General features: G+C 40.6%; 1 protein-coding gene across 5 annotated transcripts; it reads right to left on the bottom strand.

The window, feature by feature from the left end:
* Positions 1-7,036: 7,036 nt before the first annotated feature.
* On the bottom strand, positions 7,037-25,651 carry LOC306906281 (protein spire homolog 2). Of its 5 annotated transcripts, none has more exons than XM_079477544.1 (16): positions 25,273-25,651; positions 23,284-23,315; positions 23,042-23,212; positions 22,826-22,951; positions 22,636-22,698; positions 21,189-21,356; positions 21,008-21,088; positions 20,654-20,774; positions 20,392-20,468; positions 20,269-20,302; positions 15,797-15,864; positions 8,898-9,014; positions 8,760-8,827; positions 8,664-8,691; positions 8,443-8,567; positions 7,037-8,296 (listed from the first exon to the last, which is right to left on the bottom strand). In XM_079477544.1, exons 1-16 carry the CDS (start codon positions 25,514-25,516, stop codon positions 8,128-8,130), a joined length of 1,692 nt encoding a protein of 563 aa, XP_079333670.1. In that variant the 5' UTR covers positions 25,517-25,651; the 3' UTR covers positions 7,037-8,127. The 5 variants fall into 5 exon arrangements, with proteins under 5 accessions (XP_079333670.1, XP_079333673.1, XP_079333674.1 ...); XM_079477547.1 differs by having other exon boundaries at positions 7,939-8,296; positions 8,443-8,516; positions 8,628-8,691; XM_079477548.1 differs by having other exon boundaries at positions 7,939-8,371.
* Between the last annotated feature and the right edge of the window lie 218 nt (positions 25,652-25,869).

Raw genomic sequence — 25,869 nt, 5'->3', positions numbered from 1 at the left:
GGTGTCGGTGGCAGTGTCAGCATCTAGAGATGCAAAGTTGGAGGGAAGAGAGGATGACACTTTAGCAGAGAGGGTGCTAGGGGAGAGAGAGTGAAGGTTCCGTCTAAAATAAACAGGTGGTGGTGTTTGCGTAATGCATGTAGGGAGGAGCATGTTGAAAATGATGAAGAAGTGGTCAGAAATGTGAAGGGGGTGTGACTTTAATTTTGTTTGTGGTGCAGTTACGCGTGTAGATGAGATCAAGCTGGTTTCCTGATCCGTGAGAACCGGCTGTGGCGAGGCGTGTGAGGTCAAATGAGGCAGTGAGAGTGTGGAAGTCAAAAGTGTAGGGTTTGTCCAGGTGGATATTGAAGTCCCCAAGGACTACGAGAGGGCCACCATCCTCCGGAATTGATGAGAGCAGAACATCTAATTCTTCAATGAAGTTGTGCAGAGGACCTGGGGGGCGGTAAACTACGACAATACTGAGCGGAGTAGGAGAAGTAATATTGACAGCGTGGTATTCGAATGAGTAGTTGTTGCATAGGGAAGAAAGTGTGGAATATTTGCAATTATTGTTGATAAGCAAACCTGTGCCTCCTCCTCTTCCAGTTTGGCGGGAGGAGTGAGAGAAGGAGTTGTTGGTAGAGAGAGCAGCAGGTGTGACTGAGTCCTCTGGACGAATCCATGTCTCAGTAAGACCTAGAATGTGAATGTACTTACCTTTCCTTGCTATTATCAGAGAGACGTCTCATGAGTTGTGTGTCCGATCCTACTTTTATCACATCCATTATCCTGCGTGAAAGATGCCATTTTGGTGAGGTGCTGCTGATAAGGACATCTTTTTGGTTCCCATTAATGTGACACATTGTCAGTTGTGCACCTCAGCCTCATTGGGTGTTTCGGCCCTTCACAAGACACCCTCAGCCAAGGGGGGCCCACCGCAGGTTGATAAGACCTGGGTGTGTGTCGCATTGTTACAAGGTCATCTGCATCTATCAAGGTCACCCTTGCTGGGCTTGAGAGACCATACATCTACTTGGTTCCTCCTCCTCCACCACCACCAGGTGACGCTGTTCCGTTGGTGTTGCTTTTTGCCATGTGGGTGTGGTTGACGCCAAACTGTTGTTGGGTTCCATTTCCTCCCTGTCGCTACTCTTGGAGCAGCATCTCTTACAGAGGCATCAAAGGATTCTTTGAGCGTCATCTCAAAATATGTTTTGGTGCTTTTATATTTCTCCACCAGGCTTGAAATGGGAAGAGAGAAAGTTCCATTGCCTTACAGCCCTTTGTTGCTAAGGCATCATAGTAGCCCAAGCCATTTCCTCACTTGTTTACTTACCAATCTCTCCAGGTTCTTGGCGTGAGACACCGTGAGCTCATAGAGTTAAATTGGCCACATCAGTCGTGGCAATAAGCCAAATTTGAAGCACCAGAGTTTCAGCTTCACAGTATTATTGATTATCTTGAGTCCACTTGCTGTCTCTTACCTGAGTTGTTCCACCTGTTCGGCATCTTTTAGGTCTGTGGTGTACCAGTGTCCAAGGCTTCTGATGTTCTTTTCCATGACCGTTGGTATGGGCTCACCTTCATACAAAACTTGTCGTTGGTAAGCCGGCCCTTGATTATAGAAATGCTGCAGGATTTGCTGGGTTTGACCTCCATTTGTGCCCAACTAATGTCCTCCTGGAGCTTATCCGGCAGCCACTTTATACATGCTGTTATTTATACGTGTTGTGAAGACACAACCCATTTTTCAAACACTCTCCCCTGTCCACCCAACGTGATGCCCAGATTTTTATTTCCATTGCCATTGTGAAAGCCAGTGGTGAAATTATACAAAACGTACATTATGCAAACCTCCGGCTGTTGCCACGTGGTGGTCCTATCCTGTGCGGTAATACAGAATCAGAGATCCTGAAAACATGCCTTAATCAGCTTTGTTACCTGCTCTGGAACATGGAAGAAGTCAAAGGCTGTCCACATCAGCTCATGTGGCACTGATCCAAAGGCATTGGCAAGATCTAGAAAAACCACATGGAGGGCTTTCTTCTCCTTTTTTGCCATTTGCAACTTGTGTCAGATGATGTAAGCATGTTCCAAACATCCAGAGAAACCCCCTATGTCGTCTATACTGAAGTGTCAATGAAGTTGTTACTCCTGAGAGAAATCCTGAGAGTCCATTGGCCACAATGCTGAAGAAAATATTACCTTCCACATTCAAGAAACTAATTTGGTGAAACCGGTCAATAGTTGAGGAGTTTTTCTCCTCGGGGATCAGTATGCCTCCTGCCCTTCTCCAGACCTTTGTTATTTTCACCTGCTTTTTCCATGCCACAGCCATTCATCTCAAAAGGTACCTCAACACTCCAGGGGCCGTCTGCATGGTATACGGTTGGGTCCAGGATCTGAAGCAGTAAAACGTGAATCTTGCACGTTTTACTGCACTCTCAACTTCGCTCCATTTAGGGGGCCTTGTGTCCATCTGGTGTTCGGGTAGCTGAATTGGTGGCATGTCCTCTGGAATGGAGATTGGCTCATGCCTCTGATTGTAGGAAAACGTTTTCCGCAGGTGTTCCTCAAGATCTGTTATAGGTACTTTAAGGGTCCCAGTTATCTACATGCTAAAAATGCTACTGGCAAACTAGTAGAGATCTTTGTACAAAGAGGTCCTGGTTTGCTCCTTTTCTTATGTTCCTTTCTCAAGCTCTCTGCTTTTCGGAGCGAGGCCAGGCCACTTTATTATCGCCTTGTAGTGCCCCTAGGCCCTTCCATACCTCTTCCGTGGCCTTCTTCCACTGTTTTCTCAGTTGCCTCCTTTCTCCCACAATCTCTTTTTGTCTCCTGGACTCCTCGGCCCATTGTCTATTTCTGTGACCTTGAATTCTTCTGCTTTTCACTCAAAATCTCTCCACCCCATAGGTGTAGATGATCTCCCGCATCTTTTCCATTTTTCTTTCGACATCTCCTTTTTGGCCTGCTAAAAGCTTTTAGCATGCCTTGTTTGTATTAAGTATAGAAAGAATATTAATAAATCGCTAAAGTATTATATCAGGCAGTGAGGTAAAATTAAATGACAGTTAATGTTTAAATGATGCTAGCGCGGCTCTTTGCATTTTCCATTTAATAACCTAATAGAAATGGCCAGATTCAATAATCAAATGGCCAGTGTCCAGGTTATCTGGAGACCAGTATAACACATTGCTACAACGTTCTCCATGCGATTAACTCACAACGTTATTTGAGGACGTGGCTACAACGTTTCTGGAACATTAGCAAAGATTATAAGTAATGGAACTGAAGGATTTTGTATATGTCTTGACTGTATTATTGATTGTGCCTGTTCCCCACATGTAATTATTCAAGTAGCACAGATGAGATCATATTAATTCATGGATGATTAACAAATTTATATAGCACTTTATTTTTTGTGTATTGCTGAACACCCAAAGCGCTTTACAATCATATGAGGGGGGGTCTCTCCTCAACCACTACTAGTGTGCAGCATTCACCTGGATGGTGTGACAGCAGCCAAAGTACAACAGTGCCAGTACGCTCACCACACACAAACTATAGGAGGATAAGAGAGCAAGATTCAGCCAATTCAGAGGGTTGGGAATTATTAGGAGGCCATGGTTGACAAGGGCCAGTGGAGGGAATTACTTTTACATTTAGATATTTGGCAGACACTTTTATCCAAAGCGATTTACATTGGATTATCCTATACATTTGCTCTTACCACTGAGCTACAGGAAAGCTTTTACAACTGGCCAGGACACTGGGGTTACACCCCTACTCTTTACGAGAAGTGCCATGGGATCTTTAATGACCACAGGGACTCAGGACCTTGGTTTACTATCTCATTCGAAGGACGATGCTTTCACAGTATGGTGTCCCCATCACTATCCTGTGGCATTAGGACCCATACAGGCCACAGCGTGAGCACCCCCTGCTGGTCTCACTAACACCTCTTCCAGCAGCCACCTAGATTTTCCCAGGAGGTCTGCCATCCAGGTACTGACCAGACTCAGCCCTGTGTAGCTTCAGTGGGTAACCAGTCTTGGGCTACAGGGTGATATGGCTGCTATCATCAGATTACACTACCATGGGATCTCCATGGAGTGCCCTTTCACAGGTCATCGTCTGGGTAATCTTTTCCATGGCTTCTCTATAGGGTGTCACTGTATTGTTTGTGTCACATGTGTTCAGGTATGAAGGTCTGCTCACACAGACAGTACCTTGGATTAAGATCTAAGAATGTTTAAGAATGTAGAACAGTGTTTCGAACAGTGTAATCTTTCTTTTTTGGTAGAACACGAATAAAGGCAACTATAAGCTGTTCTCAAATGTTATGAAATCCATTAAAAGTGATTACACCGAGCTCGAACACAGAATATGGCATTCTCTATTTCTGATGGGGTTCATCATGTATACATTCAGGTTAGAGAGGCATATAAATGTGCTGCTAGTAATGTTAATGTATGTGTTTGTAAAGCATTGTACAAATGTATGTTTCTGCTGGGTGTTCAAACTGACCAATTCTACAACCTCACGCGGAATGTTGGAGGGCATAATATTCCCAGAGCAATGCGAGCAAGTTTTTAAAAGAAATGCGTTATAGTGCTTTACCAGTCATCCGTGAACAGAAATTATGCATTCAACGCAAAAGAGATTAAAGATCAAACTGCTCCATAAGCTGCTCCTCGCGGTGCTTTGATGCAATTTTCCCAATAGATATGCGCAGTACGGCGAAACACACCAAAGTACACAGATGTAGTTTCATATAAAATTCAGGATCGGTGCCTCTGGAACATGAGAGCTCTGTTATGTTACCTTGACGGTAGGGCACATTGTTTGTCTTAAAACACCACATAAACCTTTAAACAATATTAAAAACTTGATTTTTACCACAGGGGGTCTTAAATATATATTAATATATCTGAAATATTATAATTAATATTAATATTACAAATTAATAAAAACCTGCAATTATGATAATTTATTTTTGAAGAATAACCCCAGGCTCAGGGGGCTATTGACTTCAAGTCAACTTAATTTATATAGTACTTTACAATTTTCATTGTTACAAAGCAACTCTACAACAAACATATTGACTATTTTCTTGTACAACCTTATATGTTTTGCTTAAACAAAAAAAGCTGAAAACACAGAAGACAGAAACACAGATTCAGACACACCCACACACAAAACACTCCACCCACACACAGAAAAATGCACACATAGACACGCACATAGACAGACACACACACACACACACACACACACACAGCGGCCATCACAGAGAACCACACAACCAAGATAAGGAGAGAGAAACACAGGTCAAATATTAAACAGACTATAAATTCCTATACGCAGTGTTTAATTAAATTAAAAATTCTGGCAGACGGGCCAGGCAAACAGTATGCAAATGGTGGCGAGGAACCCAAAGCTCCACTGGAGGAGAAAAAAAACCACAGATGAAAACAAGGCCTAACCAGGGGATTCTAGTTCCCCACTGGCAAAAGCTGCAGCCTCTGTACAAGCTCGACAGTGCTTATACAACAAGGTGCTTATACAAATTAAAAAATAAAATAGATTTGATATTACCATTAATAATCTAATAGCCGCTGAACTTTTGTAGTGAAGACGTGTCAAGTAGCCGCGTCCTTCTTTATCCAGCTCTTGTCAGATCTGGGTATGAATGCGTCCTGCCTGCTCTTGTAACCTGAGAAAGGACTGGCTGAGAGTAGAGTACTGTTCTGCACTCTTTGATACAACAAATGCATCAGTTGTTTTTGGAAGTGTTCCTGGTTCAGGTTGATCTATCTAAGGAGCATCTAGTTGATTTGGATTGTTACCAACATCTGGTGAAAATTTCAACTGCACCTTGAGAAATGCATTTATTGAGAAAAATGATGACGTGTTCAATAGTTATTTTACCCACTGTACCTTACACATTCAGACACCAAATTGCATTTTGACATTTCCTTGCATTTGTTGGCTAAAATCACATAGTAGATGTATGGTGTCTCATGTAACTCGGTCTTGACTTTTCGTAGAAGTAGCGAGGCAGCACATTCAAGTAACTCATTTTGAATCTCTGGACTCATTAGGCTGGCGTTTCTGGGTATCTGCTCAAGGCAATTTTGGACATTTGGTTCATGCTTTGCAATTATGCTTAATTCCACAAAATTGCCCTTATTCAAGACCTCTTCATTCTCCCTGTGCCAAAGAAATGCAATGCCTTGCACAGAACAATGTAAATAATGTTAACTCGTTATACTATTTTTGGGGAAAGCAGCTTTTCTTTCCGGCAAAATTAGTGTAAGGGTCTGCAGTCATCACTGGTTGCAAAGAGGGTTGGTCAATTGCAGTATCACCACTACACTCCAACGATGCATTTCGTGTTTCTGTGTCCTTGAAATTTGAGGCCTCAGGAGTCTTTTCAGGAGGTGGGAGCAAGTGATAAGGTGTTGGGTCTGTCTCAAATACTGACGACACATTTTATTTTCACTCATCTTTTCATGCTTTATAGAAAAAACATAATATTGAACTTTGTGCAACTGCCATTTTTGCCGAGTGATAACATTTTTCGCAAAAGATTAGAGCGTAGGCTATGTACAACACGTGACAATTAAACCAATAACTTTGATAACCGATCAAAGTAAAAAAAAAAATCTTATTTAAGCAATCAAAATATGAGGGGGCTTTGCTAGTGACCCAAATACAGGTGAAGTGCAAACTATGATATTTTAAATCTTAAAGATTTAAAGTGAATAAAAATAATCTCCATCAGCGTTTACATTGACTGTATTACAACACTATTGATTTGTTATTAAATAAATGAACATTTTGCCAGATTGCTCAACTCGAAGTCCTTGGTTCACTTGCACTCTGGACAGCATAAGCTGTCCACACTTTTTGGTAGCTTCACAGTGAACCGCTGGTGATCTGAAAGCTGCTCCAACTGGTTCGTGACTCGAGAACGATAACCACGCCGCAGCAGCTGCTTGTGCACAATAGTTTTCTCTTCACAACAGATCTGTTCAGTGGTATTAAAGTAACTGAATAATTTTTTTTTATTTCAAGTTAGAGGGACGATAACAGAGAGTGAGTAATTCAAGTGATTAGTGGAGACATGAACTGGTTTAGAACGATTCAGTCAGATTTGATTAACCAGATAGAATTAAGAGACTCAGCGAAAAAAAAAAACGTTCTAAAGAATTATTAACTCATGAATGTGACATCACTATTGCAAACCTTGTGAAATGAATTCATAAGCACAAAGAATTCTGTGACCTCAAAAGCAACACACTCAGTCAGATCTTACACCAATAAATTCTGATACAATTGGTCACAGAAAAAATTTAAATGTCAGCTGACATATATTGTACCGATGACTTCATATGGAAGGGTCTGCTCAGCAGTGAGCGCAAGGTACAGCTGGGACATGAAGGGCCCACCTACACTCCCCCATAAATCCATCGTGAATTAAGAAATCATTCACCACGCCTGGTTTTTATAATATTTTATACCTAACTTAAACCAAACTTGTTAGAAAAACAAACATCACCTTTATAAGAACTTCGTAAAATGCGAGAAACAATCTTGGCAGAATTAAAATTTAAGTGTAACTGGATTTTTCCGTTTTGAATAGATCCCATTTGTTTACATGGAATGGGCAAGGTTGTGACCTACACTGCAGCCAGCCACTGGGAGGTGATCAAATTAATTTTGCGTCACTTTTCAGGACATATATGGTGTGCATGGTTTTGACATGCGTGTTGGTGTATTGTTGATGACTCAATTACCTAATTCATCATTGATACAGCTTAACTGGTATTCACAAAGAACCTTTGCATTGCCTTACTTGATCTTAAGGCTAGCCTAATAGTCACTGGAGTGAAATGTGGAAACTAGATCATCTTTGTTTGGGCTAAAAATTATGTAGACAGTTTTCATAAAAATGTTCGGCACATTTATTTGTTTATAATTTAAAATCTTAAAATTAATTTGCAGAACAGTGAAAAATGAAAACTTTCCAAACAACATTGTGCCACACCCCGAACCACGAACATTAACATTAAAAAACAAACACACAGATAAAGGAACAAACTGTTAAAGGAGTGCTGAAAAAAAAAAGATGCATCATATCTCTTGAGAGTCTTTGATTGGGTCGCTGGACAGCACAGAGTCACATGTCTCTAATAAGAGCGTCTGGCAGCACACACAGATGTCCTGACTGTACCAGTCGCGCATAGCCAGGCTATGAACAGACGTCGAGCTCGGCCCGCAGGAAACCAGAACCAGAGGGATCCTGTGACATCAAGCGGCTTTCTTCATTACATCTTCATAATAGGGCTTAGTACGTGTCGCAGACAAGGAATCTTTTCTAGAACCAGATCAACTGCACAGCTGTCACGTCTATGAGACATCAGCTGTGTAATAACATTTGGTGCTTACCAGGCTGAATCCCAGGACCAGCGTTCAGTCCAGAAATTTATCTGGCTTTGTTCGCCATCCTTCATCAGAATTTGCTTAAAGAAGCAGAGTGGAAGATTTACGCACCACTTGGAGGGCAGACGCATCTTTGTTGCAGAAAAGAAAACGAAATGCCAGGGAACAGTCAGAAAGTAAATTATCAGTACCTTTACAAACCGTAGGTGCACGAAAACATGGCCTACCTCCACACAACACGCAGGACAAATAACCCTGAAGAAATAACAAATATCGTCACAAGACCACAAATTTGACCATAAGCTGACACAATAAAATCTTACCTACTACACAGAGAGCAGACTTTATGCCATGTGAAATACAAGCTTCTCGACGAGCAACACGAACAAACCTAAGTAGTAGAGCACTTTAGGGCACAGACGTTCATTTCACATCTACTAAAGGAATTTGTAAATGCTCACCCGCCAGTCGCTGTATCGCTCACACATCATGTTTTTCACATCTCCTTTGTAAGAACTGTGCATTTTCTTGACGTCAACAATAGTTGTGAGAACTTCCCCCTTTTTACTCCCCTTAACCTTCAAATGTTAATATGAACAGGATAAAAAGATAACGAGCAGACATTTTTTTATATTTTTGTAGTCTCTGGCTGCAACCCAGTATCACGCTTTGCCTCCTCTTGGCGTGAAAATGACATGCATGTGTAAAGGTGGAGTAAAGTTAGCAGCAGGGAGCGATTTTCTAATGCAATTACCTAACTTAATTTGCCATCATGACGTGTACGGGTGTGATCAAATATGGTATTTTACATCTATGCATTTGGCAGAAGCTTTTATCCAAAGCAACTTGCTGATAAAATGTATAACCCTGAATGATCTGTATGCGTGTTCCCTGGGAATTAAACCCCCAACCTTTTGTGCTGCTAACACAATGCTCTACCACCGAGCCACAGGAACAACGTATTGTGTATGCTTTAGACTCATTTTAGCATGAATCCTGACCTTTAAACCGAACGTTTTGTATATTAAAGGAGCAGTTTCATGTATGTAACATGTAACTGCGATACAAAGCTCAACCGCTAGGTGTCAATTTAACTTAATTATTAACTTGCAAACTTATAAATATTTATAAACTTAATAGTGCCAGAAAGGGTAGAATGTGCCATCTTGAACCCAGATAATTTGTTTGCTGCAATGTGCTGTGATTGTCACCAACTGGAAACGTTGAAATACAGTACTGGGAAAAGCGTCAGTAAGCGGCGTCATTTACATCTACAGATGCTATTTGTGACCTTGGACGACAAAACCAGTCTTACGGGTTCATTTTTTTAAATTGAGATTTATGAAAGCTGAATAAATAAATACGTTTTCCATTGATGTATGGTTTGTTAGGATAGGACGATATTTGGCAGAGTTTCTGGAATCTGAGGGTGAAAAAACTAAATATTCAGAAATTGGCCTTTAAAGTGTAGCAGGCCGTGGCTAAGAGGAAACTAGTTTGTTTAAATTCACTATTGGCTTACTGCTGCAATGACGTTGCGGAAAGTGGATGAACCTGAAAGCAGAAATTGTAAGCTCTACATGGATATCAAACTTCAGTGGGCAATGCCCAAAGAGCGGACAGCAGCGAGAGAAACGCGTATCCAAACTTCAGTGTCATGAGTTATAATACCACGTATTATTTTTCTTTCATGCGGTAGAATGGGAGTGAACCAGGGGCGTTTCCTCCGAGGAGGCAAGGGAGGAAGTGCCTCCCCTCCCCCTCGAAAATAATCGAATGAGAATATTATTAACGGTTCAGAAATAAAATAGGACAGCAGATATAACTTATTTAGCTAAACAGGAGATAAATCAGCGTGTACAACAATGTGAAACAGCGACCCCACTCGAAAGAATTCCAAAGGGAGGCAGCTTTTCTCTTGGCTCCTCTAAGCTCATTGACTTTACATATACCCGCTAAAGCGTGCCGTGAGTTTGAGTGGGGGTAATTGAAAAGAATGGAGAAACGTAACGTGAGAGGCAATGCCTCAAACGGGCTACAATTGGATAAACTCATCAGCAAGATCCCGCCTTCCTGCTAGTCTTCGTCATACGTTTTAAACTGCGGGCGCTAAATTAGATTGAACGTTAATTAAATTGTTTTATTAGTTGTATTAATCTTAGTTTAGGATTCGTGTCGGAGATAGCGGAGGCAGACGAGTTATCGATTGTTGACAGAATATTACATGGTTCAGATTTGTTCAAAAACTTTTGCTTGTGATCAGGCTTGCTCAGGATAGCAGCAAGGCTAAAGTAAGTCACATCGATTTGATTTGATCTCTTAAATGCTTTGAGTATTTCTGGGACTGCTAATAATTAAATTGATGGTATTGGTAATGATGTTATTCTCATATAGGAAATCCCAAATGTTCCAGAAAAAGATGAAGGTGGTGTTGATGTACCTTTTCCCAAAGCAGGGAAAATAAACAAAAAAAAATCAGAAGTACATACTGTAATGAACTTGTAGTAATTAAAATGAATTTTTCACACATAAACACTGAAATGACTGGTTTTCTGACAATCGCACTTGTTAATAGTGCAGAGATGAACAAAAATGACATGGGTAGAAATCTGCCTCATTTTTTTTTTAAGTCCACCGCACACCACTGGAGATGATTATTTGAAGCTCCAAAAAGTGCATCCATCGTTCAAACAACTACTCGACACGGCTCCATGGTCTTAAAGGTCTTCTAAACAAACATATGGATTTGCTTTAGGAGAAACATACATATTGACAGCGCAATTAACATTGGTTAGAACCAGAGACTTATTTTTCCGTCAAATGACACAAGAGTGTCTTAAAACGAATGCTTTGTCCGTCACCAGAACTTGTTCCAATAGGATGCCGCTACCTCTACACAGAAGCTTCTGTTGCAGTCATTTACAGGAAAACCAGCCTCCGTTCACGCGAATGTGAGCGGAAGGAAGCTACACATCAACGTTAATGGCCCTGTCAATATAGATATTTCTCTTAATCGAAAATATACGGAAGTGGTGTGTGCTTGGTGGAGAATAATAAAGTGAGATCGGAGTTCTACAAGAGTGTCAGTTTATTTGTTTTTTGCATGCGTCTACATGTGCCATCCTAACTACAGGCTAACTTCTGACACCAAGGACTTCACAAAAATCGACCTCCTGGTCTTTGACGAGAATATCACAGACAATTGGATTAAGTTTAAATCGCGAATGGTGCATATACGGCCATGCCGGTCTTTTAGAAGCAAGTGAAAAAGTGAAGGTGTACACAATTCTGAACCTCGCTGGTCCCAATGCCCAGGATATATATGAAATCCACTTTCGAGGAGGAAGGTCTGGAAAATTCAGAGGTACTGGTAAAGAAATTTGCCTGCCTGTACAGAATGTTATTATGGACAGTCATGCATTCAATACGATGAACCAGAAGCCACATGAAACAATCCAGTCATACGTTGCCACATTAAAAACATGAATTGATTCCATTTTGGAATAAGGCTGTGACGTGACAAAATGTGGAAAAAGTGAAGCACTGTATTTATCTGTCCTGTCTACCACAAATACAGGGAAGCAACTTAAGGTAAAGATTGACACTGTAGCCCGGTGCAGAGGTGTTCTCCAGCACGTCGACCCAGGCGCTCATGTGGACCACAACCATGTGGCTTATGGTGGTCAGATAATAAAGACTTCAGATGTTACTGACGTAAACTTTACATGCGGGACATTACAATTCAGTGTTGTTGACAATGATGTAAAACCTCAACTGGGCCTCATAGACATCGTTAAACTGGGCTTTGTGCAAATTGGTCCGAATGTCCATGCGCTCCAGCAGGGGCCCCCTGAGCTCACAGAGTACAAGGATCTCTTTGAGTGCAGCACTATAGGCAAACTGCCTACGCGTTGTGAACCTTAAGCTGAAGTGCCGTTTCCAGGTGTCATTTGTGGGTCATCTCTTAACTGACAAAGGAATAAAGCCTGTCCCTACAAAGACAGATGCAGTCCGTTCCGTGCCAACCCCAAGGGACAAGCATGATCTTCAACGGTTCCTCAGAATGACAAATTATTTGTCTAAATTCATCCCTGGCTATAGTGAAATAGCACAGCACGCCTGCGTTCACTCCTTCAGGATGTGGAATGGAGCTGGCAGCGTTCACCAGACTTTAAGACCTCCTCATAAGTCCTCCTGTACTTTACAACTGGCTGGTGTACATCATTGTCTGCAGATGCCTCTCAGGATGGCCTGAGTGATGTATGCCTCAAATGACAAACCATTGGCGTTTGCCTCAACACTTACGGAGACCGAGTCACACTACCCTCAGATAGAGAAGGAGCTGCTGGCCATGGTCTACGCTTGTCAGAAATGTCATGACTACATATATGGCCGTCCAGTGACTGTCGATACGGATCATCAGCCCCTCATCTCTATTCTGGGAAAACCACTACACTCAGCCTCTGCACACCTTCAGATGATGATGCTCAAGCTACAGCGTTATAACCTCAATGTCATTTACAAGAGAGGCAAAGAAACATGCCTAGCAGATACTCTCATGTGCACACATGCCTACTGACTGGACCAAAAACCAGTGAAGACTGTAAGGTGATGACAGTGGAAGAATTGAGGAACTAAGACAGGAAACACAGGCAGACCCACTATATAGGCGTCTATCAGAGGTCATTGGCGGGCTGGCCTGACTCAAAGCAGCTAACATACGACTCCAGTCCAATATTTAAAATACCAATTGCAGTTGGGATAAAGGTCTTCTTATACTTGGCCCTTTTCACTTAAGGCACTTGATAAGGTCTGCCGGAAAGAAGTAGCTGGAAAGAACTATACAGAGGATGAGAAGAGTCTCCCACAATAGCGAATGCTTTTCTTTTTAATGCCGCAGTAAAAAGATCAGAAAGAGGTGTTTGTTTCTTACTCGCCACATTTATAATCCTCAAAAGTTTGTTTTTACTTTTAATATTGTATCCTGGTTCAACGCTCTCTCTGTTAAAAGAACAGATTCAATAAGTGATTTATATACAACCATCAAAATGTCCTTTTCAATGTTAAAACTCAACGCTTTGGGTTATTTTGAGCATTCAGATAATGTTTTTAAAAAGGCTTAAATATTTAGGTACAGAAATTCTCAATTTTTATTTAAGATGCCACCTGTTCAATTTCCTCTCCATCAACTAACAAAGGTTCACAAAGCGCCAGTACACTATTTGCCCCACAACACATTTCTTTAGTTTTTCTAATATTAAGCTGCAAAGACCTCTCCTCTATCCAAATTCTGATATAGTTAACAAAATTAAGATGCGTATCTAATGACTGAACATGACAAGTTCAACCATCATAATCAGGCTAAAGTGCCACTTGCCCACCCATTGAGCTCCTCAGCAGCTAAAGACTGACAATGCAGCATGTTTCAATTAAATTTTATTTATATAGCGCTTCTCACAATTTGCATTGTTCCAAAGCAGCTTTACAGGGGAAAAACGAAAAGAAAAACCAAAAAAAGGGTAAAACACGCTACATGGTGTTTTATATAATAAATTCAATTATTCTAATAAATAATATCTAATGTCAGCATCTTCTGGTGGTTTATTAGCATATTTTGCAGTGAATGCTTGGCTGAAAAGAGGAGTCTTTAATCTAGATTTAAATTGGGCGAGTGTGTCTGAGCCTAGAATAATATCAGGAAGGCTGTTCCAGAGTTTAGGTGAGAAAGCTCGACCCAATTTGGTGGATTTAGTTATTCTAGGTATTATCAAAAGTCTAGAGTTTTGAGATCTTAGAGAGCGTGATTGGTTGTAGCGTGATAGAAGCTCTGTTAGGTAGGTAGGTAGGTAGGGGCTTTATAAGTGATTAAAAGAACTAAGTCAATACGATACTTAATGGGTAGCCAGTGAAGGGTTGATAAAATTGGGGTTGTGATTGTATTTTCTGGACCTGGTTAGAACTCTGGCAGCTGCATTCTGAACTAACAGTGGTTGTCCTGCATCATCAATAAACAAACTACAAAGTAGCGCATTACAGTGGTCAAGTCTTGAGGTCATCACAAGCAATGGAGTTCCAAGAATTTGCCTGCATATGGGATTTCTGCCATGTCACCTGCAGCCCTGCGACCCCCAGTCAAATGGGAAGGCTGAGCGAACTGTATGCTCTGCCAAACACCTTCTGGAAAAGTGTGCACGTGATGGAACTGATGTGTATGGACACTACTCAGAGCAGCATCTACTTTCTCTGCGCACCAAAACCCTTATTCCCATGACCATAACCATGTACGTGCCAAAGGCAGAAACACAGGTCCAGGCAGCTCTAAAAAAACACATTAAAGGTTAGCCAGACCTTTATCCTCAGAGTCTGCCCTGTTACCAGGTTCAGCCGGGGATGCCACATATGTGAGAAACAGGTGCCACATCCTACATACACCTGAACAACATAACCAACCAAAAAGAACCGAGGTCCCACTTAATAATAGTGAACCTCTGCAACAAGTACAGCCTCATGTCGACCAGCCACAAACTGAATAGGTGCAGGAACTACCTGTGGTTGTCACCCGCTCAGGCAGAATATCAAAGCATAAATCCTTATTCAAAGACTACACTACATAAGTGCAGACGATTCCTATCTCTACTGTCGCAATATAACAGCTGTTCAAAAAAAGGAACCGAACTGTTTACGTTTAACCTATCCAGGTAATCCCTCATTAAGGGGGATGTAGATTATATTGATAGTTTCTTGTATCCTCCCTGTGGCTGTCGTAAAAGATGACATAGGACGCTACAGGATGTTGGTAGTGTAAATATACAGAAGTGGTGTGTGCCGAGTAGAGAACAATAAAGACCCGAGCTCTAAACAAGTGTTGGTTTATTTGGTTTTCCATGAGTCTTAAGACTGGTTTTGTGGTACAGGGTCACAAGTGAAATTATTTCAAGCGTTCCAAATCCGAAGAACAGCGATCCCTTCTCCATCCGCAGTGAAACTCAGATACTGTTGTGTACGATTTCAAAAACTGCTTCCGGAAGGTCAGGTTCGATTGTGAAATGGCATTGTCTCTCGTGACTGGTTGCATCATTACCTTCCCTGACACGCATTGTCGAGTGGACCAGTGTGTCTATTACATGCTTTGGCATGATACCAGGTGGCTGGCTGATAAATCTGTGGTCTTACACGAACATCTACTTGTGTAGCTGCAGCATTGCGACAAAGCTTTTGGTGACTAATGCCACTCCATTTCATTCTGCAATCTGACTCACCTAATCACGTGATAGTGACGTAATGCATTTAGGTTTATAATACAAACAGACGTTATTTTAATCATGTAAATATTACTATCCCAGGATATGAACTAACTCACCACCTTGAAGAGATCTCGGTTGCTGGCAAAAGATCTGGTCCGACGCTTTCCAGAGCAGACTTTTAAGTCTAGTGGAATTAAACACAGCAGAATGTAACATACAAGTTTTATTTATAATTTCACCCAAATAAAGAAAACGAGGATATGACTGGTTTTTTTCTGGTCCAGGGTCACAGGTATATTTGCAGCAATAGCCAACAAAACATTGTATGGGGCAACATTTATAGATTTTTCTTTGATACCAAATGTCATTAGGATATTAGGTAAACATCCTTTTCCATGAAGATATTTAGTAAATTTCCTACTGTAAATATATAAAACAATTTTTGTGAGTGAATGCAGAAAAATCGTGGACAAAAATGTCCGGAAACACATCTCCAAACTTCACTCACTACTGCCTGCTCTTTGAGAATGACCAACTCAAGTTTGGTATTGATGTAACGCTTAGAATATCAGCTTTCAGGTTCATCCACTCTCCACAATGGCATTACAGTGGAAGGGCAATAGAAAGAGTTAAAACAAACCTGTTTCTTCTTAGCAACGGCCTATTTTTTTGCACCCTCAGATTCCAGAGGTTCAAATAGTTGTATCTCGGCCATACACTGTCCTATCCTAACAAACCATACTCAATGGAAAGCCAATTTATTTATTCAGCTTTCAAATGGAGTATAAATCAGTAAAAAAAAAATTGACAGATTAGACCATAAATAATCTCCACCCTCCGCTAAATATATTTGGTGTCTAAATATTGTTGAAAGATAATCACATGCCGGCAGTTTTTTATCAGTGCACTTGAACTTTGTTTTAATATTAGTGTATTTTATTATCATTGCCAACTTATCCTGATATCTCAATAACCCTGTCCTTGTCATTTACTTGAAGATCTTAAACCAAAATTGATGGTCAACTCAACGTTGTTAGCATAGCGTTAGCTTGCTTTTGGTTTACACTTGAATTTCATTTTGCCTTCTAGTTGTCTTGTGAATCAAATGATATATGCTTAAGAGAAAAATTTGGCACAAGGTAAATTGGAACTTCTCTTCAAATTATTCTCATCTTATTGTTACTTGCACTTTATATCAAATGTTTAGATTAGCCTTCTCTGTCAGCAGCAAGTACTTTACATGCGATAAATGCTGGGAAATATACTAAGCTGACAGAAGATCTCAGCATTAGAGCCTCGCATACACTCCTATCCTCAGATAAAGATTAGAAGGACCATAGAAAACACTTTGGATGCAAGCAACGTTAGCGTGGACAGCTCTGTTCCAGTTGAAGATCCCAACAGCTGGAAAACTTTGTGACAGAGACAGCATATTTTCGATTATAGTCTCGAACAGGTTTGTAACGCACTGACTGAGAAACCTGCAGAAAGTGCCCTAGTTATCGGTGATGCTATTGTTCGGAATGTTAACAGAGGCATCAGCCACTATAGTCAAATGTATAGTGGCTGGTGTATAGTGTAAATACATGGTGTAAATGTATAGTGGCCAGAGCGCCTGACATAGCCAGCACATTTAAATTTGACTAAGGCAAATAGTAAATTCAGTAAGATTGATATTCACGTCGGCACAAATTATGTTCGACTCCGATTGACGGAGATAAAAAAAGACAATATTAAAGAGGTGTGTGAGCTCACAAGCATGATGTCAGACACCGTAATATTATCTGGCCCCCTCTCTGCTTACCGTGGTAATGAGATGCATAGACAACCAGCCATCTAGTGACGCTAATCTGCTAAGTGGTGCCTGCAGAATGATATAGTTTTTATAAACAACTGGGAGTTTTAAGGGGGAAGACCTGACCTGTTGAAAAGTGACGGTCTCCATCCCTCCTGGGCTGGTGCTTTCCTCCGGTCTAGAAATATGGCACATAGTCTTAATGCTAAAACTTCACTAACTGGGGCCCAGGTCAGGAAGCAGACAGAATTGCTTGCCGTCTCATGTCGCAGAATACACAAAATGCACAACATGCGATAATCCTTTCTCCCAAACATCATAAAATAGAAAAAATGTTTGCTAGTCCGGGAGACAGACACAAAGACAAAATGTGTCAGGACCCAATCGCCTTAGTATTAAATCTAAAGGATGATAACGGTCTTACAGTATAAATGTGGATGACGTAAAAGTCCTTCAGCAGAGCGAAGACATTTCTGATCATTATCTGGTATCATGCTTGCATCACTGGCCTATGGCTGCATTCAAACTCCTTGTTACAAATATGGTAGAAAAATAACTTCAACATTTACTCATAAGGCAGATTATCAAGAAATGCTCCTTTTGTAGTTGAAGATCTTGACTTTACCACTGAAAATTTTAGCTCCACCTTCTTGGAAACGCTAGACACAGTTGCTCTGCGCTTGAAGATAAAAAAAATGACAGCACGACACTGTGGTATAATGAACACACACAGGCTCTAAAGCAGGGGTGTCCAAAGTCGGTCCTGGAGGGCCGGTGTCCTGCAGAGTTTAACTCTAACTTGGCTCAACAACCTGTCTTGAAGTTTCTAGTCTGCCTACCGAGACCTTGGTTAGCTGGTTCAGGTGTGTTTGATTAGGGTTGAAGTTAAACTTTGCAGGACACCGACCCTCCAGGACAGACTTTGGACAGCCCTGCTCTAAAGAAAGCGGCACGAAAAACGCAACTACCTTTATTTTCTCCAGTAGTTCATCTAAATCAACAACATGCATGCTAGACCCTATAGCTTAGAATCTATCTTAACTCATCTCTGACGCTAGAACATGTGCCTAAAGCACAAGGCCCCTTGACAAAAAAAAAACTCAACCCTAGAGGACTAGTTAACTACAGACCTATATCGAATCTACCTTTACTTTTTCCAGAACTGTAGATATGAGTCTCAACTCAATTATGTTCATTCCTCCAAAGTAATGACATCAATGAAGAGTGATCAAAGCAGTCTCTATATTGTGATGTAGAGTTACAAATGATCTGCTTTTGGCGTCTGACCGAGGTTTTATCTCCTTATTGGGGCTGCTAAACCTTAGTGCTGCATTCGACACCATTGAGCACAGCAAGCTCCTACGGACTAGAAAAGGTCGACATGAAGGGAATAGCTTTGAAATGGTTTAGATCTTATTCATCCGACCGTTAAACATAGGTGTCACGCAAATCGCGTGTCCAGTACTGTGTACTACAGGGCCCTGCTCTACGCATTATATCGCCTAGAGGTAGCATGTATTTTACACCTTAAAAATATCTATGTCATATGCTTACACTATCAGAAGCAGAGAAGTTAATTCATGCATTTATGACATCAACACTAGATTACTGTAATGCACTATTAGGTGGTTGCCCTGGAGTCTTATTACAAAAACTGCAAGTGGTCTAAAAAGCAGCAGCTGGAGTTCTTACTCGTACAAAAAAGTAAGAGCATGTTAGCCCGGTTCTGTCAACCTTGCAATGGTTACCTAAAAAGCATTGCATTAACTTTAAAATCTTGCTTATTGCCTATAAAGCCCTACATGGTTTAGCTCCTCAGTACCTGATTGAACTTCTCTTGTATTACAGTCCTTCACATCCACTATGCTCTCAGGCTTCCGGTCAGTTGGTAATTCCAAGAATTTCAAAATCAAGTGCAGGTGGCAGATCCTTTTCCTATCTTGCGCCTAAGCTTTAGAACATTCTTCCCCGCACTGTCCGAGAGGAAGACACACTAGTCTAGACTTAAACTGACAAAAACACATCTTTTTAATCTTGCATACACTACCATAATGTATATATTCTGAAGGTTTAGGCTGCACTAGTTAGAGCAACCGGAACCAGGAACACTTCCAAGAACAACTGATGCATTTGTTACATCAAAGAGTATAGAACAGTACTCTACTCTCAGCCAGTCTTGTCTCATTGTTCCAAGGTTACCAGAGCGGGCAGGACACAGTCCATGCCCAGACAAAAGATTGAAAAAAGACGCGGCAACTTGACAAGTCTTCACTAAAAAATTTCAGCTGCTATTAGATTATTAATGATAATTTTAAAACGTTTATTTTTTATTTTTGTCTTGTTGTGCAAGCACTGTCGAGCTTGTGCAGAGGCTGCAGCTTTTGCCAAAGTGGAACTGGATTCCCCTGGTTTCCCCCTCTGATGTTTTTTCTCCAATGGAGTTTTGTGTTCCTCACCACAGTTTGCCTGGCTGGGGGGGCTGCCAGAATTTTAAAGTTTTATTAAATATAATACTGCATATAGGAACTTGGAGTGAGTTTAATATTTGACCTGTGTTTCTCTCTCCTTATCTTGGGTGTGTGGTTCTAGGTGATGGCCCCTGTGAGTGTATATGTGGGTGTGTGTCTATGTGCACGTTTGTATGTTTGTATGTGTGTGGGTGTGTCTGAATCGGTGTCTTTTCACCTTTTTTGTTTTGACTTTTATAACCTTAGGTTTTGATAGTCAATAGGTTTTCTTGAAGAGCTGCTTTGTAACAATGACAATTGTTGACTTATGTTAACAGACTCTCACCTGTAAAGTCTGTAGCTTGTCGATGAGGAGCTTCCTACACGAAGAGGAAAAACAACGATATACGGTCTTAAACAAAAGCAACAAATAACATTAAAAGTGCTGTAGTAATTCTTAAGCTCATACATTCATATGCTTCCTCTGTTGAGCTGGCTTCAAAGGAAAAGCATCTTCATTTTCTTCATTAACAATCAAGTTGTTCGCTGTTTTAAAAAACAATAATGTTACAGTTTTTGGTGGTTAAAGTAATTTTCTTTGCAAAACACAAGTCACAGCACAACTAATGGACTCGTTGATACTGAAAATTTAAAACTTGGTTGCCTGGAAAAATACCTCAGTGAACGGGATCAGTTACAATAAAAACATGAAGTGAATTTTGTGCATTTACAGGGTAGAGCTGTGTTGTGTGCCAGACGTTTCCAGTGGTCAGTAGAGCGAATCTCCTGCATAAGCAGCTCGTGCAGACATGTTTTCTCTTTGGGCTTCATTTCCATCTTCCGCTCAGAGGCCTGTGGAAATAAAATGAATAATTTCGGATCACTCAAAGAGAGAAAGGTTCAATAGGAATTGATTGCATGGTGACACGTGATTTGAGGGATGATTAATTTAATTGAAATAAGTTAGTTTTATAAAAAACAAAGAACAGACAATCAATTGGAGACAAATAAATGGATTCATCTATGATTATCTATTCATCTATGAATTTTTCTCCAGGCAACATGGATGAACATAATTTTTTTACCGGTCGTAGTTTGGGCCGTGAGCGGATAAATTCTAGAAGAGTCTGGTGAGGGTCTTGTTTTCTTTGGCCATTAACAACACTCTGTAAATATAACAATATACAGGCAGAGACGAAGGCTTTTAAGGGCCAAAAACAAATACCATTACACACAGGGACAAACAAAAAAAGTCCTTACACGCACCTGAACTTTTCGCAAAGTGTATCGCCTACACTTGATGTCCAGCAGAAGCTGGTCGAAGGGAGCGGTCTCCACTTGCACGGGACTTCTAGTTACGTTCACACACTTTGTTAATGGACTCAGCACTACACCCCTGCTCAACTCGTCCACCAAACCCTTCCATTCAGAACACTAAAGTGTGCCATGACGACCTTGTGTCATTGCATTGTCATAAAGAGGCCATGACTTGACAGAGCATTCATTGTAAAGTCGCAACCAAGAGACGTCTTTTTATACAAAATGATTTTCGAAGAAAATGTTTAATACATCTAGGTAGGATTTTCATGATAATTTACTCACCCCTTTTGTATCCAAGATGTTTATCCATTGTTTTCTTTAGTCGAAAATAAATTAAGGTTTTTGATGAAAACGTTCCAGGTTAATTCTCAATATAGTGGACTTCAATGGACTCCAAACGATTGAAGGTCAAAATAACAGTTTCAGTGCAGCTTCAAACGATAACAGACGATGAATAAGGGTATTATCTAGCGAAACGATCGGCCATTTTCTAAATAAATACAAATGTATATGCTTTATAAACAAATGCTCACCTTCCTCTGTTCTGCGAATCGCAATCACAACTTCACTTATTATGTTGAAAAGGTCATACTTGACGTAGGGGGAATCCAGGATACGCACACAAAGTTACCATTTTAAAGCAAAAAACTGACACAGACTGTTGAACATTTAACAACTTTTGAACGGTCATCCTTCTTCAGATTTGTAAACATGGACTCTGTACTGCCCAAGTCAAGCATGACCTTTTCAACGTACTTGCAGAATACATGAAGTCGCGAACGCCCTGCGCAGAACAGGGCGAGGATTTGTGTTTATAAAACATATACATTTTAATTTATTTTTGAAAATGACAATCGTATTGCAAGAGAAGAACCTTATTCATCGTCTTGCATTGGTTAAAGCCCTTTGAAGCTGCACTGAAACTGTAACTTTGACCGTTTGTAGTCCATTGAAGTCCACTATATAGAGAATAATCCTAGAATGTTTTCATCAACAACCTTAAATTCTTTTCAACTAAAGAAAATAAATACATATACATCTTGGATGACAACAGGGGTGAGTAAATTATCATGAAAATGTATGTTGAAAGTGAACAACTCCAATAATAAAGCAAAAACATTTTGTACATTGGTTTTAAGCATAAAGTAACAACAAATAACAGACTCCCTGATATGCTGTAGTTTGCCAAATATTTTGTCTAAGAAGTTAATTTGTACTAGACATCTCATTGTGTACCTGAGGGAGCATACTGAATATAAAACAAATATTCCCCCACTTCGCAATCACTATTGGCCATTACTGTAAATATAAAAAGCAATGTTCGTTGTACAGACTATTTAAAATGGAATAAAAACTCCAGAAAGTTCTTCCTTTGTTTTTTTTTTGCACTTACCCAATTTGTGGTCACCCTTGCAATCCAGTTGGGCTCGGATTCAATGATTAGTTTCTGTAGACTCTTTTATAAGAGTTATCAGAACAAAAAGAATTGGACAACATAGTTTGATAATTATAGAAGTGACATTTGACTATTACAAGCTAAAAATCCCCAACGTTAACTAATATTATGAATGCAGAATTCTCACCTTGCTGGATTGTTGAACAATCTGCATATAATGGCTCAACTCAACGGTGTGCAAGAAGAGAATGGAACACACGTTCTTATAATGTTGTGCTGCCTGACCGGGATCAAACAGCCGGTGCTTACAGACCTATAAAGCAGATACCCAGCCAGCTTCAGGCCGTTTCATACATTCAGTTCCACAGTAAAGACAGCCAAGAAAGAGTAATGACGTCGCTACCTGGATGACATTAGAGACCGTACACATGGGCTTAGAGTCACAATAGCTGAGATTCACTTTGGTCATCTGACACACCAGGATCTCCAACGTCTCATTCAATTCACGCTCAACCTGCGTCTCCAGACCCCAGTCCAGACAGGAGTAGATAAGACGACCCAAGAACTCTATAGCCTATTAACAGATTCTGCATTGGTACGTGCATGAATGCCAAAAAGATCAAATGTAAGGAACTTAATGCCAACCTGCTCCTCTGTCTCCATTACAGAATCTGTACCTACGGAGAAAAAATATTTAGCAAAATTAGCAGACCATAAATTTATAACATGTTGACAGCTGAAATTCAGCCCGGCTAAACACGTCGCAATCAGCCAAAGGCATAATTCGCGGGTGGGACATGTCCCTGCCACTTTTGACCAAAGTAAAATGTGTCCTATAAACATATGGAATGCGTGTATCAGGGGCCATTATAACATTTTAAAACGTGTGGAAAACGAGGGCACGCTAGTAGTTTAACAAATGCGGACAAAAATGTAACCTATACATTATTTGGGAATATACGCAGAGAAGCTTATTCATGCATTTGTGACCTCAAGACTTGACTACTGTAATGCACTACTTTGTAGTTTGTTTATTGATGATGCAGGACAACCACTGTTAGTTCAGAATACAGCTGTCAGAGTTCTAACCAGGTCCAGAAAATACAATCACATAACCCCAATGTATCAACCCTTCACTGGCTACCCATCAAGAATCGTATTGACTTTAAAGTTCTTTTAAGTCGGAAAAACCGAGCTCTCTCATTCGTAGCACCTAAACTCTGGAATAGCTTTCCCAACGCTATTCGAGGATCAGACACACTCGCCCAATTTAAATCTAGATTAAAGACGCATCTTTTCAGCCAAGCATTCACTTAATGCAAATATGCCAAATAAACGACCGGGAGACTGCATTTATTAGTTTTCCTGTAAAGCTGCTTTGGAACAATGCACATTGTGAAAAGGCACTATACAAATAAAATTGAATTGAATATGCACATTTTTTTCAATCTGGGACCCGCCGGCACGTAACCTCTCTCAACACCCACACGTTTGTTTAAAGGGTCATGACATCCCCTCCTTCAGCTACAGTCTACCTCACTGTCATGCAGGGGGCGGAACTCAAGCATGAAATACTTCACACACATCAAACTCGTTTTTTGCCAAGTTGACCATGTCAAGCATGAGAAGACAGCATATTAAACCTTGTAAAGAAGTCAGATTCAATTCAATTTTATTTATATAGCGCTTTTCACAATTTGCATTGTTCCAAAAGCAGCTTTACAGAGGAAAAACGAAAAGAAAAACCAAAAAAAGGGTAAAACACGCTACATGGTGTTTTATATAATAAATTCAATTATTCTAATAAATAATATCTAATGTCAGCATCTCCTGGTGGTTTATTTAGCATATTTTGCATTAAGTGAATGCTTGGCTGAAAAGATGCGTTTTTAATCTAGATTTAAATTGGGCGAGTGTGTCTGATCCTCGAATAATATCAGGAAGGCTATTCAAGAGTTTAGGTGCTACGTATGAGAAAGCTCGACCCAATTTGGTGGATTTAGTTATTCTAGGTGTTATCAAAATTCCTGAGTTTTGAGATCTTAGAGCGCGTGATGGGTTGTAGTGCTCTGTTAGGTCGGTAGGGGCTTTTTAAGTGATTAAAAGAACTTTAAAGTCAAAAAGATACTTAATGGGTAGCCAGTGAAGGGTTGATAACATTGGGGTTATGTGATCGTATTTTCTGGACCTGGTTAGAATTCTGGCAGCTGCGTTCTGAACTAACTGTAGTTTGTTTATTGATGATGCAGGACAACCACTAAGTAGCGCATTACAGTGGTCAAGTCTTGAGGTCACAAATGCATGAATAAGCTTCTCCGCGTCAGCAACACATAGAATATTTCGTAACTTTGCAACATTTCTTAGGTGGAAAAAGGCTGTTTTTGTGACATGCGAGATGTGATTTCAATGAAAATTGTAAAAAGCGCTATATAAATAAAGCTGACTTGACAGATTTCAGAAGATTATGATATTTTACATCCTACTGTGACTTTTCCACGTGTGGAAGAAACTTCTCAATCTCATTCTTGTTGTCCGGAAAGCAAACACTTGGAAAGCGCCAATATACTTTACAACAACGCAACACGGTGAGAAGCTTTACAGAAACAAATTCACAAAATGCACATTGAACATTACCGTTCTTCGTCACCCGAAGCGAGATGTTTCCGTCTCTGGAGAACAGCACTCCATCGGCGGCGGGCAACACAACACGGGTCCATGTTTTAGGTCTGGACTGATGATGACGCAATAAAGAGCACAGCTGATAACACAGAGCCCACGCCTGCTCCTCACTCACAGGCTGATCCTGGACCTGCAGAATGTCACTCAAAGACATCGGATCATCACATGAAGGCTTTGTGTCGTACGGGCACAGCTCCATCGTCTCATTCAAATCACGCAGATTCAGCCTTTCAATCGCCAACCGCTGGAAAGACTTGTGTGCGGGACCCACTGACAGCTTCCAAGTAGCTCTTCCTCTCCACAGGTCCGTGTTTTCAATCTTCTTCTTCGTGATGAACGTAATTCACTGCACCTGATAACCGAGTCATGACGACGGCGTCGTCGCGATTCATCGGGTTCGGTTCAGTGAAGCAGTTCAAACCAAACACACGATTCTTTAATTTTTTTATTGCATAATATACAAAATTGGACAAAACAACTATTAGGAAACCAACAGGGACGTTCATGACATTATTTATGTCAACTTTATGCACTTTAAGGACTTCCCTGTAG

Source organism: Barbatula barbatula (genome assembly GCF_947034865.1).
Source record: "Barbatula barbatula genome assembly, chromosome: 17".
Classification (NCBI taxonomy): Eukaryota; Metazoa; Chordata; class Actinopteri; order Cypriniformes; family Nemacheilidae; genus Barbatula; species Barbatula barbatula.
Note: the sequence above shows the minus strand (reverse complement) of the source record. Positions and strands in the feature narration are given on the sequence as shown.

What these genes read in the sequence shown, in the direction of transcription:
- LOC306906281 (XM_079477544.1), bottom strand. Translation starts at nt 25,516, where the DNA reads ATGGAGCTGTGCCCGTACGACACAAAGCCTTCATGTGATGATCCGATG. An exon ending in CAAGGGTGACCACAAATTGG is followed by an intron (nt 21,357 to 22,635) that starts GTAAGTGCAAAA and finishes GGCACACTTTAG; the next exon opens with TGTTCTGAATGGAAGGGTTT. An exon ending in ACACAACACAGCTCTACCCT is followed by an intron (nt 20,469 to 20,653) that starts GTAAATGCACAA and finishes TTTTTAAAACAG; the next exon opens with CGAACAACTTGATTGTTAAT.